Source organism: Dipodomys ordii, unplaced genomic scaffold (assembly GCF_000151885.1).
Source record: "Dipodomys ordii isolate 6190 unplaced genomic scaffold, Dord_2.0 Scaffold92, whole genome shotgun sequence".
NCBI lineage: Eukaryota > Metazoa > Chordata > Mammalia > Rodentia > Heteromyidae > Dipodomys > Dipodomys ordii.
The window spans coordinates 619,479-637,447 of record NW_012267308.1 but is presented as its reverse complement, the minus strand read 5'-3'; the positions used below and the strand labels follow the sequence as shown (position 1 = coordinate 637,447).

Here is a 17,969-nt window from a genome sequence, read left to right as displayed (position 1 = left end):
GCACTAGCTTTGAGTGAAAAAGCTAAGGTATACTGTCCAGGTCCTGATTTCAAGCCTCAGTATTGGCACAAGAGAGAGTGAAACAAACAGAGACACAGAGATGATAGAAAGACAGAGACAGACAGACAAATGGAAGGAAAGAAAGGAAAAAGGAAGGAAGGAGGAAGGAAGGAAAGAAAGAAAAGGAAAGGAGAGAAAGAAAGGAAGGAAAGAAAGAAAGAAGGAAGGAAGAAATGAAGAAAGGAAGAAAGAAAAAGGAAAAAGTCTCAAGTATAATTAAGACGGTCCATAGGAACCTGGGGTCTGGTGCCCTCTGCTGCTCAGCGATGAAAATGCACTTGGTCTCAATCCCCCACCCAGGGCCCTGTGATCAGTGACAGACAAGAAGGGACATCCATCTGGCTAGGTATCCATGGCTCACACCTGTCATTCTAGCTACTGGAGTCTGAGATCTGAGGATCAGGGTTCAAAGCTAGCCCAGGCAGGAACAATCACGAAACTCTTAACTTTGGAACTTCTAGATGGGGGTGGGGTGGGGTGAGGGCTCTTATCCTAGGGCAGGGTGGAGAAAGGGACTCTTTAGGGTGATAGAGCCAGGGTGAAACTTCGGAGACTAAAGAACATAATAGGCAAGTCAGGCACTAGTAGGTCACACCTGTCAACCTAGCTACTACTTAGATCCTAAGGATCATGGTTCACAGTCAGCCTGGGCAGGGAAGTCTATGAAACTCTTCTCTCCCATGCACCAGTACAAAGCCAGGCGGTGTGGCTCAAGTGGTAGAGCTCCAGCCTTGAGCAAAAATAAATAATAAATAAGTAAATAATAGCCAAACAAGAAAGTGAGGCTATAAATTCAAATTTAAAAACAAAAACTAGGCACAAAAGGACAGCAGGGGAACGGAAGGCCCATAAGGCTGCAGCTAGGAGCCAGGAAGGAAGGCTGTAATCATTTCCACACACCCAGGCTGTCCTGGCCTAGACTGCCAGAGGCCCCTGCCTGTGGTGAGGGCTCCACTCTGCAGGTGCAGGCCACACATGCAAGGGTGGACTGCAAGATTGTGCTGAGGAGCGCCTTCCTCTCGCAGACCTGGTCTCTTGCAATCCAGACTCACCTGCCTGCCCAGCCTTCCGGCGCCTCCACAGCTTACATTGTCCCGCATCTAAATCTCGAACCCTGTCAAACCAACTGGACACATACTGAATTGAAGTGGGGTCAACCCCTTGCCTTCAACAGAGCTATGAAGACCCCGCAAAGCCAAGGTCAGTCTCTGTGGTGGCCCCCACTGGAACATGGGAGTGGAGAGATGGCTCTGCCTTGGTCTCCCTCAACCCTCTCTTTCCCAACATCCCCTGTATCCTGCCTTCACCCCCCTTATGCATAAGGAAAACTAGGATGTGAGTTCAGATTCTGCCCCTGCACCCCTCCATCCCCCAAGCCCTGCTCCTCCAGACAATCCCGGGGCAAGGCTTCCCCCATCTCACCTTTGGCCCCGTGGTCCCCAGTCCTGGTGACTTGTGGGGGCCATGGTAATTTTAATCAGTCCCTACAACATCCTAGAAACACCTGCCCTTGTGGAAAAGAAAAAGAAGAAAGTAAAAATCTCCAGGCTTGGGCAAATGACTCCAGGGAAGCAATTTTGTTTTCTTCCCCTATTTAACTGAAGTTATATAATCCAGGGGCCTCTCCTCCCCGCAAACAGCCAGAAACAGGCCTGGAGAAATTGTTGTTGTTAGGATATCAGGTGTGAGTCATTGATGCCTGGCGCATTTTTTTTTCTGGCTCATTTTTAATTAACGAATTACTTATTATTGTTTGCCAGAACTTTTGTCCTCAAGGCTAGAGCTTTACACTTTGAACCACAACTCCATTTGCTGGCTTTTTGGTAGCTAATTGGAGATCGGAGTCTCATGGACTTTCTTGCCTGGGCTGGCTTTGAAGCACGATCCTTAGATCTCAGCCTCCAGAGTATTGAGAATGAAAGTGCCAGCCTTGTTTTCATTTTTTGTGAACAAGAATCCATCCACCTTGAGGTAGACCTCAGAGCACTCTGGGCAAGACTGGCATTACCTGCTCAACACATTTATCTATTGCTGTCATGATGAAAAGCAGCCAAAGAGCTGAGCGCGGGTGGCTCACGCCTGTAATCCCAGCTACTCAGGAGGCTGAGATCTGTGGATCATGGTACAAAGCTAGACCAAACAGACACAAATGAGAGATTCTTATTTCCAGTTAACCAGCACAAATCCAGAAGTGGGGGTGTGGCTCAAGTGGTAGAATGCCAGCCTCAAGTGAAAAAACCAAATCAGGTTTGTGAGGCTCCGAGTTCAAGCCCCAGGTCTGGCACAAAAGAAAAGAAAATGACTCCAACAGTCCACCTCCAAGAGTTGGTGGAACACTTGATCTCTCTTCTCCAGAATAGGTTCTGAGGCGGCTGCTCTGAGGTAGAGCCGTGGAAACGGTCATGTCCCCAGCTGGGAAATCAGCCTGGGGGACATGCCTGCCCGCTTACCTTTCATTCCAGGTCCAAAATGCTGAGCCAAACAGGAGCATGGTTCCTGGAATTCCTGTATCAGTCCACTGAGAGAAATAAACCAAAACACCCAACCACATTGAGTCTGGTAGTTCACGCCTATAATCCTAGTTACTCAAGAGGCTGAGAGCTGAGGATCGCAGTTTGAAACCAGCCTGGGCGGGAAAGTCCAGGAGACTCTTAGCTCCAATTAAGCACCAAAAAGTTGAGCTTCTTTTGACACTTAGGGACAGCACCCAGGCCCTGAGTTCAAGCCCAGGACTGGCACCAAAAACAAAAAACACATTTGGGACCTCTGCTTTTCATAGTGTGCTTCCTGAGGCCGGCTCTAGGTTATTTCTAGATGAGTTATATGAAGTATAATTTTTTGTTGGTGCTAGTTCTGGGGTTTGAATTCAGGGTCTTCTTGTGTTATCATGCCTTGCTTGGCTAGTGCTCTACCTCTTGAGCCATGCCTTCAGCCTGGATTTTTGCATGAGATGTGAATTTTTCAGCCCAAGCTAGCCTCAAACTATGATCCTCCAGGTTTCAGCCTCTTGAGTGTCTTGGATTACAGATGTGAACTATTAATACCCAATTTTGAGTGTGTGTGTGTGTGTGTGTGTGCTTGCATGCATGTGCACGCGTGTGCATGAGCCAGTCTTGGGGCTTGAACTCAGGGTGTGGCCGCTGACCCTGAGCTTATTTTTCCTCAAGGATAGTGCTGTATCACTGGAACCACAGCTCCACTTGCGGCTTTTTTGTGTGTGATTAGTTGAAGAGTCTCCCAGACTTTCTTGCCTTGGCTGGCTTTGAATCATGATCCTCAGATTTCAGCCTCTTGAGTAACCAGAATTACAGGTGTCCAGTGCACGTGGTGGTCTTTTTTATTTTTTTTGTTTTGTTTAGACACATTGTCTTGCTATGTAACCCTAGCTGGCCTGGAATTGTGATCCTCCAGAGCTCAGCCTCCTTTGTAGCTAGGATTACAGGTATGAGCCACCAGTGCCTGCTATTTTTTTTTGTTTTTTTTTTGGAGATGGTGCCTCAGCGTTCTGAGTGCTGGGATTACAGGCCTGTGCTAACTTACCCAGACTCAAAGTGCAGATAGATACCTTGAAGGAAATGGAGTAGCAGTCACCCACCCTGGCCCGCGATTGTACACAGATGGAATCCCATAAAGGTATTGGTGAGTTAAAAATGCCCATGGCGTCGTGCTCTCAGAGAAGTCTGCCCTCTCCCCTGTGAAGAGCGTCTATCTGTTGTCTGGTAGCTGGTAGAGCAGGCAGGGCTGTAAGAGATTAGAGCAAGACAGCATCGGGGCAGGCCCAGTCTCCCTCTTGCTTCGGCAGCCCTCACCTTTCCCACCTTTGCCCGCTGCAGGTTGGGTACTGGATCCAGGACTCCTCTCTGCATCAACTGCATTGGCCTTCCAAACCTTTCACGGATTCCTTTCCTTCCTCCCCTTCCTTCCCCCCATCCCCTGCCTAAATATCCATTTGTGCAGCCATTTATCTCCTTTGATCTGAAATACAGATCATGGATGGGCTCGGGATCTAAATCAGGCAAATTTCCTGTCTTGTGAAATGAGTCTGTGAGTGCTGATTTCATACCACTTACCATTTTTCTGTTCCAACCAGTAAATCAAAAAAGTATCGGCTGCTCATCCTCTCCCCAAGTAAGGCCTTCCATGGCGGAATTACACAGACCCAGGGGGTACGCTGTAAATCTCCTCCTTAAAAGGGTCCCCTGAAGTACACAGCTGACAGAAATTGGTGTCGAGCAAATTTATTTATCTAATAGGTTGATTCTTTTAACTGGTCTGTTAACCATTACCGTTCGCTGTGTGGTTTGGGGTGGGGTAGGCGTTCTGATTAATTTATCTGATTTATTTCTCTGGCAGATATTTGCATAAAAGGGTTTCCCTGGAAATAAGGGTGAATGTAATTTATTGGTTTTGTAGGTAGTTCACTGGAGATCAGAGTTTTGTGGACTTTTCTGCCTGGGCTGGCTTTGAACCACAATCCTTAGATCTCAATCTCCTGAGTAGTTAGGATGATAGGTATGAGCACCTCGCTCATAGATTGATTCTTATTTGGACTTCAGGCGATGTATATAAAAACCAAAGAACCTTCCCTCTAGTCTGAAAATAAATACGTAGCAAATGTGGATTAATGGATTAGAAGGGGAAGATGGTGGGGGAAGGCAGTGCTTGGTTAAAACTTTTTCCTTAAGTACTGAAACAAGTAGAAAAGAGAAACAAGTAAAAAAAAGTGAAGCAATTTATTTTTGTCGGTCCTGGAGTTTGAACTCTGGGCCTGGGTGCTGTCCCTGAGCTCTTCAACTCAAGGCAAGCACTCTACCATTTGAGCCACAGTGCCACTTCCAGTTTCCTGGTGATTAATTGAAGATAGGTGTCTCATGAACTTTCCTTCTGGGGCTGGCTTTGAATGGAGATCCTCAGATCTCAGCCTCCTGAGTAGCTGGGACTATGGGTGTGAATCATCAGTGCCCAGCTGAAGCGATTTTTTTTAAGTGAAGGAAGGGGTGGGGATGACAGGATAGGGGGGGCAACAAGGGAGAGAGAAAAGGAGAGAGGGAAGAAGGGCAGAAAGAAGGAAGGAAGGAGAGAAGGAAGGAAGAAAAGGAGGGCAGAAAGAAGAGAGGATGGAGGAATGAAGGAAAAGAGAGGAAAGGGAAGGAAAGGAGGAAGTAAGTAGAGGAAGAGAGAGAAACAGAGAAAGACAAAGAATGAAAAGTCTCACCAGCACCAGTGGCTCATGCTTGTATTCCTAGCTACTTGGGAGACTGAGATCTGTGGATTAAAATTTGAAGTCAACCCTGAGCCAGAAAGTATGTGAGACTCTTCAATGAACCAGCAAAAAGCTGGAAGTGGAGCTGTGGCTAAAGTGGTAAAGCACTGGCCTTGAGTGAAAAAACTCAGGGATAGTGGTACCCAGGCCCTGAATTCAAGCTCCAGGACTGGCATTAAAAAAAAAAAGAACAAACAAAAAGTAAAATCTCTACAACAACTGTGACATGTTTGGGCCCAGAACAGACAGAAGCAGACCTGCTCCTCAGCCTGTGGAAGTCGCTGGCTTTTCTCCATCTTGTTCGTGGCTGCTGATGGTGGCGGAGTAGAAGCAGACAGGCCCAGCTGGCAGAGGCACGCATGCCAGAGAAGAATGCTGAATTTTTAGCAGCTCGGGTGTATTTTTAGGCAGTGAGGGGTATCTTTAGCTTCCTAGCAAGCGATTCCATCACACGGCCATTTATGAAATAATCAGAATGTAAAAATATGAAACAGACACTGAGGACGTCCAAGCTGGGTCCGTACGCAGCCTCCTGCCCCTGCTAAGCCCCGGCTCACCATGTCTGCCGGGAGCTGGAGGCAGGGAGCCTGGGCCTTGTACGTGCCTCATTGTCAAGCTTGAGGCCTGTTGGCTAATGGCAGCTCCTTCTCCATGCTTTTTATTTATTCAAGTCCTGGGACTTGAACTCAGAGCCTAGGAGCTGCCCTAAGCATTATTTGCTGAAGGCTGGTGCTCTACCGCTTGAGCCATAGCTCCATCTTCAACCAATGCTTTCCAGCAACTCCCCCTCCCCCCACCCCCGCACCATCAAACCTTAGCACCAAAAAAACCTGCTCACTATCAGGGTAACATCCAGACCTCAAGATCTGGCCCCTGCCTGCCACTAGAAAGCAGCAGGAAAAGATGGAATGTGATCCTGAAGGGGTGAAGGGCCTGTCAGTCCCTGGGATTTCTTCAAGCGGATGGACAGATAGCTGTCAGCCCCTGCATGACTCACAGGGAAGCCTTTGAAGCAGTCTGCCCAGATAACCACTAAAAAAAAAAAAGTAAAAAGAAAGACATCCACAGGGCACCGGTTGGATAGGGGATCAAAAGGGAGCTGTTTAAATTTCACTAGGTAAAGCCGCTATTGCTTTTAGAAAAATGTGTGTGTGTGTGTGTGTGTGTGTGTGTGTGTGACCACCCCATGGTGGTCAGAAGTAAATATGATACATCTTAGAAGTCATAGATATTATCTAATATAATTCCCATTACTTCTGTGTCCTTTTTTTTTTTTTTTTTTTTGGAGGCAGTCCTGGGACTTGAATTCAGGGCCTGGGCATTAGTTCCTGAGCTTTTTTTTTTTTTTCCTCAGTACTAGCTACTTGAGCCACACCTCCACTTTTGGCTTTTTGCTAGTTCATTGAAGATAAGACTCTCCTGCCTTGGCTAGTTTCCAACCACAGTCCTCAGCTGTCAGCCTCCTGAGTAGCTGGGATTGCAGGCGTGAGCCACAGCTGGGAGCTCTCTGTTCTTTCACTACCTTCATAAAGGATGGCCAGGCCGGGCGCTGGTGGCTCACCCCTGTAATCCTAGCTACTCAGGAGGCTGAGATCTGAGGATCGAGGTTCAAAGCCAGACCAGGCAAGGAAAGCCTGTGAGACTCTTATCTCCAATTAGCCACCAGAAAACCAGAAGTGGTGCTGTGGCTCCAGTGGTAGAGTGCTTGCCTTGAGCTGAAGAGCAGAGGGACAAGCCCAGAGTTCAAGCCCCATGATGGGGGGTGGGGGGGGGGAGAGAAAGAAAGGAAGGAAGGAAGATCAACAGTTTGTTTCATTCTTTGTCTGAAGAGTTAGAAAACAGTGGCAGATATCACTAAAAATTTAATTTAGTTGCATGCTATTGAAAAGAAGTTGATTTTCAGTAGCTCAATTTGGAATATACTCACCAAATCTTACTAGGTTTGAGCTCCGTCTTATGTTTGCTAGACACGCTCTCTACCACTTGACCCATGCTCCTAGCCTTTCCTTTTCTTTTCTCTGTCAGTTATGGGGCTTGAATTCAGGTTCTGGATGCTGTCCCTGAGCTCTTTTGCTCAAAGTTAGCACTCTGCCACTTTGAACCACAGCTCTACATGCAGTTTTTGAGTGCTTAGTTGGAGATAAGAGTCTCACAGAGACTTTTCCACCTGGGCTGGCTTTAAACCACTATCCTCAGATCTCAGCCTCCTGAGTAGCTAGGATTACAGGTGTGAGCCACCAGTGACTGGCTTTTCTTTTCCCTCCCTCCCTCCCTCCCTCCCTCCCTTCCTTCTTTCCTTCCTTCCTTCCTTCCTTTTTTGCTTTAGTTATTTTCAGCTTCAGCTTGTCCAAGGTTAGCATTAGACCACGACCTTCCTACCTCTGTCTCCTGTTGAGCTGGAATTACAGTCATGCATCATGGAGAATGACTTATAGCAATTTTTTTTTGGTCGGTCGTGGGGCTTGAACTCTGGGCCTGAGCGCTGTCCCTCAGCTCTTTAGCTCAAGGCTAGTGCTCTACCACTTGAGCTACAGTGCCACTTCTGGTTTTCTGAGTGTTTATTGGAGATAAGACTTTCATGGACTTTCCTGCCTGGGCTGACTTTGAACCGCGATCCTCAGATCTCAGCCTCTTGAGTAGTTAGGATTACAGTTGTAGCCACTGGTGCCCGGCTCACTTATAACAATTTAAAGTGGCTGCTCTCCCTCTCTCCTTCCCTCCCTCCCTCCTTTCCTTCCTTCCTCTCAGCAAGGCCCTAGGTTGGAATCCCAGTCCAACCAAAAAAGAAAGAGGGAAAGAAAAAGAGGGGAGGAGAGACAGAAAGCAAGCAAGCAAGGACGAAAAAAAAAGGAAGGAAAGGCAGGCAGGCAGGAAAGAAGGCAGGTAGGCAAGAAGGGGAGGAGGAAGGGAGAAAGGGAGGGGGACAGGGAGGTAGGAAGGGAAGAGGACAGGAAGGAAAGGAGAGAGGGAGGGAAAGGAAGGAAGAGAAGAAGGAAAGAAAGGAGGGAGGGAAGTAGACTAGCAATTCTTAGGAGTCTAAGTAAGAGGGAATGAGAAGAGTTGGGCACTAGCAGCTCACGCCTATAATCCTAGCTACTCAGGAGGCTGAGATTTGAGGATTGCAGTTCAAAGCCAGCCTGGAAGGTTGAGGACTCTTTTTTTTTGGGGGGGGGGTCCGGTCGTGGGGCCTGAACTCTGGGCCTGGGTGCTGTCCCTCAGCTCTTCAGCTCAAGGCTAGCGCTCTACCACTTGAGCCACAGCGCCACTTCCGGCTTTTTTCTTTTTGCTTATGTGGTGCTGAGGAATTGAACTCAGGGCCTCAGGCATACAAGGCAAGCGCTCTACCACTGAGCCACCTTCCCAGCCCCGGTTGAGGAGACTCTTATCTCCAGTGAACCACCAGAAAAACCAGTGGCACTGTGGCTCAAGTGGTAGACTGTGGTCCTTGAGCAAAGGACAGCACCAAGGCCCTGAGTTCAAGACTCAATACCAGCGCAAAGTAAAACAAATAAACTGGAAGGTCCTGTTATTTGTTATCTCTAGTCCTCAGATACCTTTTTCTTTTTTTCCTTTCTTTCTTTCGCCAACCCTGGGGCTTGAACTCTGGGCCTGGGCACTGTGCCTGAGCTTCTTTTCTACCACTTGAGCCACAGCAACACTTACTGCTTTTCCTGCTTATGTGGTAGTAAGGAATCAAACCCAGGGCTTCATGCATGCTAGGCGAGCACTCTACCACTGAGCCACAGTCCCAGCCCCATGTTGCTGTTTTTTTGGTTGAAGTCAACGGAGAAACAGAACCTAATGCCCTGTGGGGCAGCATCCACGCCCGGATTTCCTGGCCGACAGCACCCCCTGGTGTTAGCTTCCATTAATGTCCTGAGCTCCCCGGGACGCTGGGCTGGGCAAAAACCAGTTAGTGGCAATTGGTTTCAAGAGATTTTCTGCCATGGATTGCTGTCTAAGAAGTTACCTGCCTTTTGAATCTTGAACACGTGCTGCCTGTGTGTTTAAAATGAGGGTTTGCAATCCGGACACTAGTGGCTCACATCTCTAATCCTAGCTACTCAGAGATCTAAGAGGATCATGGTCCAAAGCCAGCCTGGCCAGGAAAGTCTGTGTGACTCAACTCTAATGAACTATTAAAAGCCAGAGCTGTGGCTCAAGTGGTAGAGCAAAATAGCTCAGGAACAGTGCCCAGGCCCTGAGTTCAACCCCCAGGACTGAACAGATAAGACACACACACACACACACACACACACACACACACACACACACACACACACACACACACACACACACACACCTGCCTTCATAGGGCTTAGAAGTTTTAAACTTGCTTGGCTGAAAGGCTTTGGTGAGTTCTGACGAGGACTGACTGCTTTCTTTGGTAATTCGTATGCAGGGGACACATCAGCACGTTGGAGCCGTTCTGAAAGGAATCACTCAGGGTGAAAACTTGAAGTGAAGTGAAGAGAAGGGAAAAGAAGAAGTGTGCAGGTCATCGCAGGCTCTTCTGAGATGGGAGAGGCTGCTCCACTTCTGTGCGAGACATCGGGAGCCCCTGTGGCAGGGCCCCACCTTCTCCCTCACTCCACCTGACCACACTTTGGCTGAGATTCGCATCTGTGTCCCATCTGTCTGGGGAACAGACTTGTGAGCACAAGGGATCTTAGGACAGTCTCACTCTGTGGACAACAAAGTATGCAAGACATAGCTGTATGATATACCAACACATTTTAAAGAAAACACTCAAGATGTGTTTACTTGTGTGTGTGTGTGTGTGTGTGTGTGTGCGCGCACACAAGTACTGGGACTTGGACTCAGGGCCTCGCACTCTTGCTTAGCTTTTGGTACTCAAGGCTGGTGCTCTACCACTTGAGCCACACCTCCATTTCTGGCTTTTTGCTGGTTAACTGGATCTAAGAGTCTCCTGGACTTTCCTGTCTGGGTTGGCTTTCAAACCAGACCATTGTAGCCCTGACTGCTGCTTCGCTCATCTTTATTTTCTTTCTCCAGGTCTTCAGGGGCCCCAAGGAGTCCCCTTGTTTCTCTGGACAATATTCCCTACTCCCTTGTGTGGAAGAAGAGCCAGCAAGCGGAGCTCCTGGGTCCACGTTCACTGGCTTGGGTGTCAGGAAAGGTATGGACCACTTTGATGTGCATTAACTAGAAGTTCAAAGAAGAGCCAGGTGCTGGTGGCTCATGCCTGTCACTCTAGCTACTCATGAGGCTGAGATCTGAAGATCATTGCTTGAAGCCAGATGGGGCAGGAAAGTCCATGAGACTCTTATCTCCAATGAGCCACCAAAAAGCCATAAGCAGTTTTGTGGCTCATTGAGGTATAGTGGCAGCCTTGAGCAGAAAAGCTCAGGGACAGCACCCAGGGCCTGAGTTCAAGTCCAGGACCAAGAAAGAAAGAAAGAAAAAAGAAAGAAAGGAAGGAAGGAAGGGAAAGAAAGGAAGGAAGGAAGGAAGAAAGGAAGAAAGAGAGAGAGGGGGAGGGAGGAAGAAAGAAGAGGAAGGAAGGAAGGAAGGAAGGAAGACAAAGCAAGAATGTTGGCTTAATGAGCTGTGGAGTAGGTTCGTGGTGGTGTGATTCCTTAGTTTGTATAAAGTCCTTTGACAGGAGAGGGGAGGGTGTTAGGTTTCTACAAAGAGATAGCCGAGTAAGAACAGCACCACACACGTGGTATTCAGGTAAGGGGTAGGTTTATTCATTGTTCTGGCTGGCACCAGGCCATGATGGCCCTCCACACAGCTGGGAAAGAGCTGGGAAAGAGGTGGGAAAGAGCTGAGAAAGAGCTAGAAAAGAAGCCGGGCGCTGGTGGCTCACGCCTGTAATCCTAGCTACTCAGGAGCCTGAGATCTGAGGATCGCGGTTCAAAGCCAGCCCGGGCAGGAAAGACCGTGAGACTCTTATCTCCAATAAACCACCAGAAAACCGGAAGTGGCCTGTAGCTCAAGTGGTAGAGCGCTCGCCTTGAGCTGAAGAGCTGAGGGACAGCGCCCAGGCCCAGAGTACAGGCCCCACGACCGACAAAAAAAAAAACAAAAGAGCTAGAAAAGAGAAGAGAGAGCTGGGAAAGAGAAGAGAAGGAAAGAGCTGAGAAAGAGCTAGAAAAGAGCAGAGAGGGGGTCTGGGCCTGGGCTAGGCCTTATCTAGGGTATGGGTGGAGAAAGGTGTGGCCACATCAAATTCAGATGTGACCTCTTCCAGGTGTGCCAGTTGCCTAGGTAACGCAGGTACTGGGTGGAGACTTTGCTGCGAGGAGGGTGGAGTCTGCTGGCCATCCAGGAGCGGACCTTACAGAGGGGAATGGAGGAAAGAGGAGTAAGGGAGGGAGGAGGAGGAGAATGAAGATGAGAGGAGGCGGAGGACTGAGGGGAGGAGATGGCTGTGGCTGGGCTATTCTATTCCTCCAGGTCCTTACAACCCCCCAACCTGTCCCCACTGCACCCCTGTCCCCTCTCCACCCCGCCCCCACTCCACCCCTGCCCCCGCCCACAAAATGACATCAGAGCTCCTCACCGTCCCCAGGGCGCCCAGCGACTCAGGCGGGGATCTCCCTGTCCTGGGATCTGACCAGCCACAGGGGTCGCAGGCTGGCCCTCGGGGGTCTTCCGTTATCTTCGGTAGAGGGGTGGGGGGGAAGGTTCTGGTGGGAGGAGTCTCGTGGGAGGAGCTTCCAGTGGGAGGAGCTTCCAGTGGGAGGAGCTTCCCGGGGAGGAGCCTCCGGCCTGTGGTGAACAGCTCATCTCCTCTTCCACTCTGATGCTCCTTCCGGGTCAGCATCCCTCCGGAGCCTTTTGGTACCTAACTTGCCAGGTTGAGGACCCGGTGGTCGGGAGGCGCAGTTCCTAGACCGGACGCCAGAGGGCGCCGTGCGCAGGGCCCCGGGCGCCGGGCGCGCGCCCTGGCGCGGACACGAAGCCCTGGACGGTTTGTTCTTGGCACCGACGGTGAACTTTGGCCCGAGGAAGTCATCCGAGCCCAAGCCCCAGATTCTGGCTCGGCAAAGCGCGGTGACTGCGCGGCAGCCACGGGCGCTCTAGCTGGGACTGCGGCGCGAGCCCCGGCTGCCCGGCTCAACCCCAGGCTCCGTGTCACCTGGAGACAGAAGGCGGCCTGTGGGTGCCCCGTACCCCGGCCTAGCGCGGCAGACGGCAGCGGCCACACGGGGGGCCTTTCCTGGCCGGGTGGCCTTGGGCGTCCCGATCCCCCCTTCCCCTGGCCCAAACTGCCTACTTGACACATTCGGGGCCATGGTCCTTGGGAAAGCTTCTGGAAGCATCTCCAGACTGTAGCTGGTTCAAGGCCAGCCCTGGGGTGTCCGCAGGCCTGGCCTCGGTTCCCCGGCTTTCCACCTCTGGCTTCCTGCCCCGGGGCGCGGGGTCCATGCGCCGGGGGGATGGTGTCAGGGGTGGGGGGGGGTCTGGGGACCCATCTCTACGGCCTTGACCAGCAATCGGGGACGAGCTTCCGTCCCGGATCCTGCCCCAACGGAGCAGGGATGGGCGGGCAGCGCCCTTCTCCGAAGGCTGGAGGGCGGGGCCTGCGCGGGGGATCAGGGTTAAAGGATCAGGGTTCACGGCCTCAGACTCCCCACGGGCTCGGCGCCGCAGCAGCCGGGAGAGCAGGTAACCGGGCGCCTCGGGGGCGGGGCGGGGTGGGACGATCTGGGACCCAGGAGAGCCTCCCGGGGCCCGGGACGCGGCTGGGAGAAACTGAGGCACCCAGAGGCTTCACCTAAGACGGCGCATCCGGACACACCGGCGCTCACCTGCCTGTAGTCCCGGGAGTGGGTGTGTGAGATGCAGATGAGCGCATCCCACGAGCCGATGCCTGGTCCAGCATGCGCACAGCCGGCTGGCGGCGGGGGGGGGGCGGCAGGGGGGAGAGGGGGTCCAACTCCGGTTTGGTGCGGGGCTAAGATGGGTCCGGACTCGCGGGGCGGGGGCCATGGGCAGCCGGGCCATGAGGGTCAGCCCTGCGCTCCTGCCACCCAGGAGAGCAAGGCCAGCCGGGCACCGAGGGACTCAGGCGTGTCAGATCCAGAGGATCGCGGTTCCAAGCCAGCCCCCCCCCCCACCAAAGGGCAGGAACAGTCAGGAGACGCCCATCCCCAGCTCAGCGGCAGAAAGCCAGCCGTGCAGTGTGGCTGGCCCTGGCCCTGACTCAGGCAGTGAAACGCAGCCTGCGGCCCCAAGCCAGGCGGGTCTGTATCCTGTGCACACGCAGGAGGAGTGTGCACAAGCCCAGGACCGAAGCTGTGCAACTTCCCAGACGCAGAAAGCGCTGAGGACCGCGGCCTTGTCTCTTTTTTAAAAATTCCTTTTATTAGTGTGCATATTTGTCTGTTGAGCAGTGCTGGTGATCACACCCATTTAATAGTGGGCTTCATCTCTGATAGTGTTACAAACAAAGAAAGGAAGAAGTCCCAGCATTGGCACAAAAATACATACACACAAATGCTTGCACTACCAAAAGTGCTTGGTCAATACCAAGCCCACTTTCTCCAGCCCTTCCCTCAACACATCGGCCTGAAGAGGAAGAGGAAGGCCTCCTCTCCCCCACCCTGGCTGTAAGAAACAGAACCAGCCCCGCTATTTTCCTGTTCTATTTTACTTTTAGTTTTGTTTTTGCGGATACTAGGGACTGGAACTCAGAGCCTTAACTTCCTTGCTTCAGGCTGATGCTCTACCACTTAAAACACGGCTCCACTTCTGGCATTTTTCTCCCTTGTACTTTTTCCACAGGGTGATCATTATGTCCACCAAGGTCCAAGACATCATGCAGCTGCTCTGCTTCATCTGTAAGCAGGAAAAAATGCAGGCTGCTGTGAAGCGTTCTGGGAAGGGCGCCCTGATCACTGGAGCCGGAGCCTTGATCGGTGGCATGGTTGGTGGCCCTCCAGGAATAGCTGTTGGTAAGTATGACTCTTTCACACACACACACCGCTGTTTGGGCTGGCGTTGTTCAAACAGTGTTTGAAAGCATGCTAGAGGATCACAGTTAGAAGCAGCCCAGGCAGGATAGTCCATGAGACAGTACCTCACGCTCTTGCTTAGCTGGCTGTCCCCCAGCTCAGCTTTTTATTCGCTCACTAGGGAGCAGAGTTGCTGGTATTACAGTCATGCGCTTCTGGTGCCTATCTATGACAGAAGTTTTATTTTGGGTGAAATGTGTGAGGGGGACGGTGCCTTTCTTTGGCCTCTGTGTGTGTGTGTGTGTGTGTGTGTGTGTGTGTAGGGGGTGTTGATCAGCACAGGTGTTCAGTGGAGATGGGGAATGGAGAGGGGGCTTCATTGTGTATCTGTAAGTGTGGGCAACTAGGGCAAGAGACATACTTGGGTATCCAATAATTAAAGATGCTGAGCACTGGGTGGCTCACGCCTGTAATCCTAGCTACTCAGGAGGCTGAGATCTGAGGACTGAGGTTCAAAGCCAGCCCAGGAAGGAAAGTCCGAGAGACTCTTATCTCCAATAAACCACTCAGAAAACCGGAAGTGGTGCTGTGGCTCAAGTGGTAGAGCACTAGCCTTGAGCTAAAGAGCTGAGGGACAGAGCCCAGGCCCAGAGTTCAAGCCCCACAACCAACAACAACAACAACAAAAATTAAAGATTCCATAAAACTTGTTTTTGTTAGTCCTGGGGCTTGAGCTCAGGGCCTGGGCACTGTCCCTGTGCCCTTTTGCTCAAGACTGCACTCTACCACTTTGAGCCACAGCTCCACTTGCAGGTTTCTTATGGCTCTTTAGAGATAAAGAGTCTCAGGACCTTTCCTGCCCTGGCTGGCTTTGAATGCAATCCTCAGATCTGTGTCCTGTGTAGCTAGGGATGACAGGTGTGAGCCACCAGTGCTCAATTTCTGTAAATCCTAAGTCACTTCAGGTGGCTCATACCTGTCATCCTAGCTACTCAAGAAGCTGAGATCGAGAGGATCATGGTTCAAAGCCAATCTGAGCAGGAAAATCTGTGAGACTCCTCTGTCCAAGGAACCACCCCCAAAACCAGAAGCACAGCAGTGACTTAAGTAGTAGAGCACCAGCCCGAGACAAACAAAGCTCAGGGACAGTGCCCAGATCCCAAGTTCATGCCCTAGGACTGGCACAAAAATACCCCCAAAGAACAATGCCAACCACAAAAAAATAAAAATAAAATAAAACCTTTCCTTCACAGTATGGAGAGGCTTTGAGTGGGAACCTTGGGTTAGCCCAGTAACGACTCTCTGGCCTTTGTGTTTTCTAGGGGGCGTTGTCGGGGGTCTTCTCGGAGCCTGGATGACCAGAGGCCAGTTTAAGCCAGTCCCGCAGATCTTGATGGAGCTGCCCGCCTCTGAGCAGCAGAAGCTGTTTGCCCAAGCGATGGCCATTTTGCGGGGTTTGGACTGGACGGACGTGAAGCAGCTCATAAAGCTGGTCACGGGCAGCGAGAGTTACCAGCAGCAGCTGCTGGCCCTCGTGATCTGCTATTTCACCAAACATCTGGGGGCCCAGATTCAATATAGGAACTAGATGGCTGTCTCTCACTGGAAGCCGGGGGTTGCTCGGCCGCAGATGCAACCTTGGTGCTGAGTTCTAATCCTGCGGGTGTTTGAGACCAGCTGGGGTTTGTGTTGCAGTGGATTTGGATCCCAACAAACCTGTGATGTCCAAGAAGGGAAGAAAGCACTCTAGTGCTGAGTTTAAGCCTCCCTACTGGCACCAAAAGAATAAAACAAAAGCATGGCTTCCTGAAAGCATGTTTTCCCCATTGTTCTTTCTGTTTCTTTAGGGAACTGACCACAGCCTGTAGTTACTGGGTCAAAAAACAAAAAATGACAAGGGATTGAGTTTTAACAATTAGAATAGCCAGGTGCAGTGGCACACACCTGTAGTACTATTTTATGAGAATTCCATTATGAGGTACAGAAAAGCCAGAGACTGCATGGTAGTCTCCTGTCTGAAGACCTGTAGCCTTAAATACACTTAACACGGTTGGAAAACTAAGCCATGAAGCCAGGCGCCTGTAATCCTAGCTACTCAGGAGCCAGAGATCTGAGGATCTCGGTTCAAAGCCAGCCCGGGCAGGAGAGACCGTGAGACTCTTGTCTCCAATAAACCACTAGAAAACCTGGAAGTGGCGCTGTAGCTCAAGTGGTAGAGTGCTCGCCTTGAGCTGAAGAGCTGAGGGACAGCGCTCAGGCTCAGAGTTCAAGCCCCACGACTGGCAAATAAAAAAAAAGAAAACTAAGCCATGAGGATAGCAAAGCAAATAGCCGAAAAACAATGTCAACAAACCAGATCAACAGCAAGAGCTGGAGTTCGTGGTATAGAACAAGCAGGTCCAGTAACCCGTTGTCCAAGTCCTAGCCCTGCCTCTAGGAGTTCAGGCATGCCCATTCCCTGGGAGGGGACTTCACCTTCCTCCACCGCGAAGACAAGTTGGTGCCAGCTAAACTCAATTTCCTACCGTCCACCACGCTGCCAAGGTGGCATCTGTGTATCCTGAGTTCATTCCCCACTGGTTTTATGCACATCAGTGAAATCGTTGATTCTTTAGTGAGCGGGTGGACTGGGCCTTTAGGATCCAGTTATTACGAGTTGAAACAACGTTTAGGAGGGAGGCTTTCTTACCCTAGATCTGTTTTATTAGTGCAAACACTTCACGTTTTCCCGGAGGTTATGCAGAGACCCCTCTTTGCTTGGTGTCTGTACTGATCCCAGCTGCAATCTGAGGAGTCTGTAGCAGTGAAAGTTGGCTTTGTATGACTGACCCCTATCTAGTCTGGAGGCTTTGGACTCAAACACAACGAGCAATCCTTTCCGAGGTCAGGCTGGGTCAGATCTACAAATATCTGCATCACAGACACAAAGGAGGCTCCAGGGGAAGGGGTTGACAGAAAGGGTGATGGGTCACGTGATGCGAAAGTCTTAGCTCCAGCAGATCCGAAGTGGTGTGTGCCTTCCGTCCTGAGTCAGCAGGTTTTAGCTGTGTGTGAAGCCAGGCAGAGTCCCATCTACTTTTACCACGGGGTGGGGGTGAGGGGGTGGGGGTGGGGGGAGATGATCCAGATGTATGGTCCCTTCCAGGTGGCTGTGAGGCCATCCTCAATGAAGTTCTCACCTGAAATGGAATCTCTGAGTTGGAGAGGAGGGGCTGGATCAGAGCTGGGCTCCTTTATATGCCTTCTGCTGAGTTGCCTGCAAGTTCTGCAGAGATTTAAGTTGAGGGAGCATTATTAACGTACCCTAAGGCAGGGGGGCCTGACTTCAGTGAAATCTGTCTCCCCCTGCTCTCCTGACTGCTTCCTCTGAGAATGCTGGCTTGGATGACGGGCTAGGGCCAGAAACAGTCAAAAACATATTTAGGGGCCCCACTGGTGTGTGTGTGTATGTGCGTGTGTGTGTGTTTCTTTTTCTTTTTATAAACAAGATAGAACAAAAATCATCAGAATCGGGGCTGGGAAGGTGGCTCAGCTTGCATGCATGAAGCCCTGGGTTCGATTCCTCAGCACCACATAAGCAAAAAGAAAAAAGTCGGAAGTGGCGCTGTGGCTCAAGTGGTAGAGTGCTAGCCTTGAGTTGAAGAGCTGAGGGACAGTGCCCAGGCCTAGAGTTCAAGCCTCACGACCGGACCCCCCCCCCAAAAAAAATAATCAGAATC

At 50.9% G+C, this 17,969-nt stretch overlaps 2 protein-coding genes across 2 annotated transcripts in view; both read left to right on the top strand.

Annotated features, from left to right (window-relative positions):
- Positions 1-12,886: 12,886 nt before the first annotated feature.
- On the top strand, positions 12,887-16,062 carry LOC105993136 (protein C19orf12 homolog). Its single transcript, XM_013026294.1, has 3 exons — positions 12,887-12,961; positions 14,081-14,250; positions 15,573-16,062. Exons 2-3 carry the CDS (start codon positions 14,091-14,093, stop codon positions 15,836-15,838), a joined length of 426 nt encoding a protein of 141 aa, XP_012881748.1. The 5' UTR covers positions 12,887-12,961; positions 14,081-14,090; the 3' UTR covers positions 15,839-16,062.
- The window catches only part of LOC105993137 (protein C19orf12), a 37,691-nt gene continuing 32,627 nt past the window's right edge, over positions 12,906-17,969 (top strand). The window contains exon 1 of the mRNA XM_013026295.1: positions 12,906-12,961. The gene's annotated coding sequence lies outside the window, so the exon portion shown is untranslated. The remainder of the gene's footprint in view (positions 12,962-17,969) is intronic.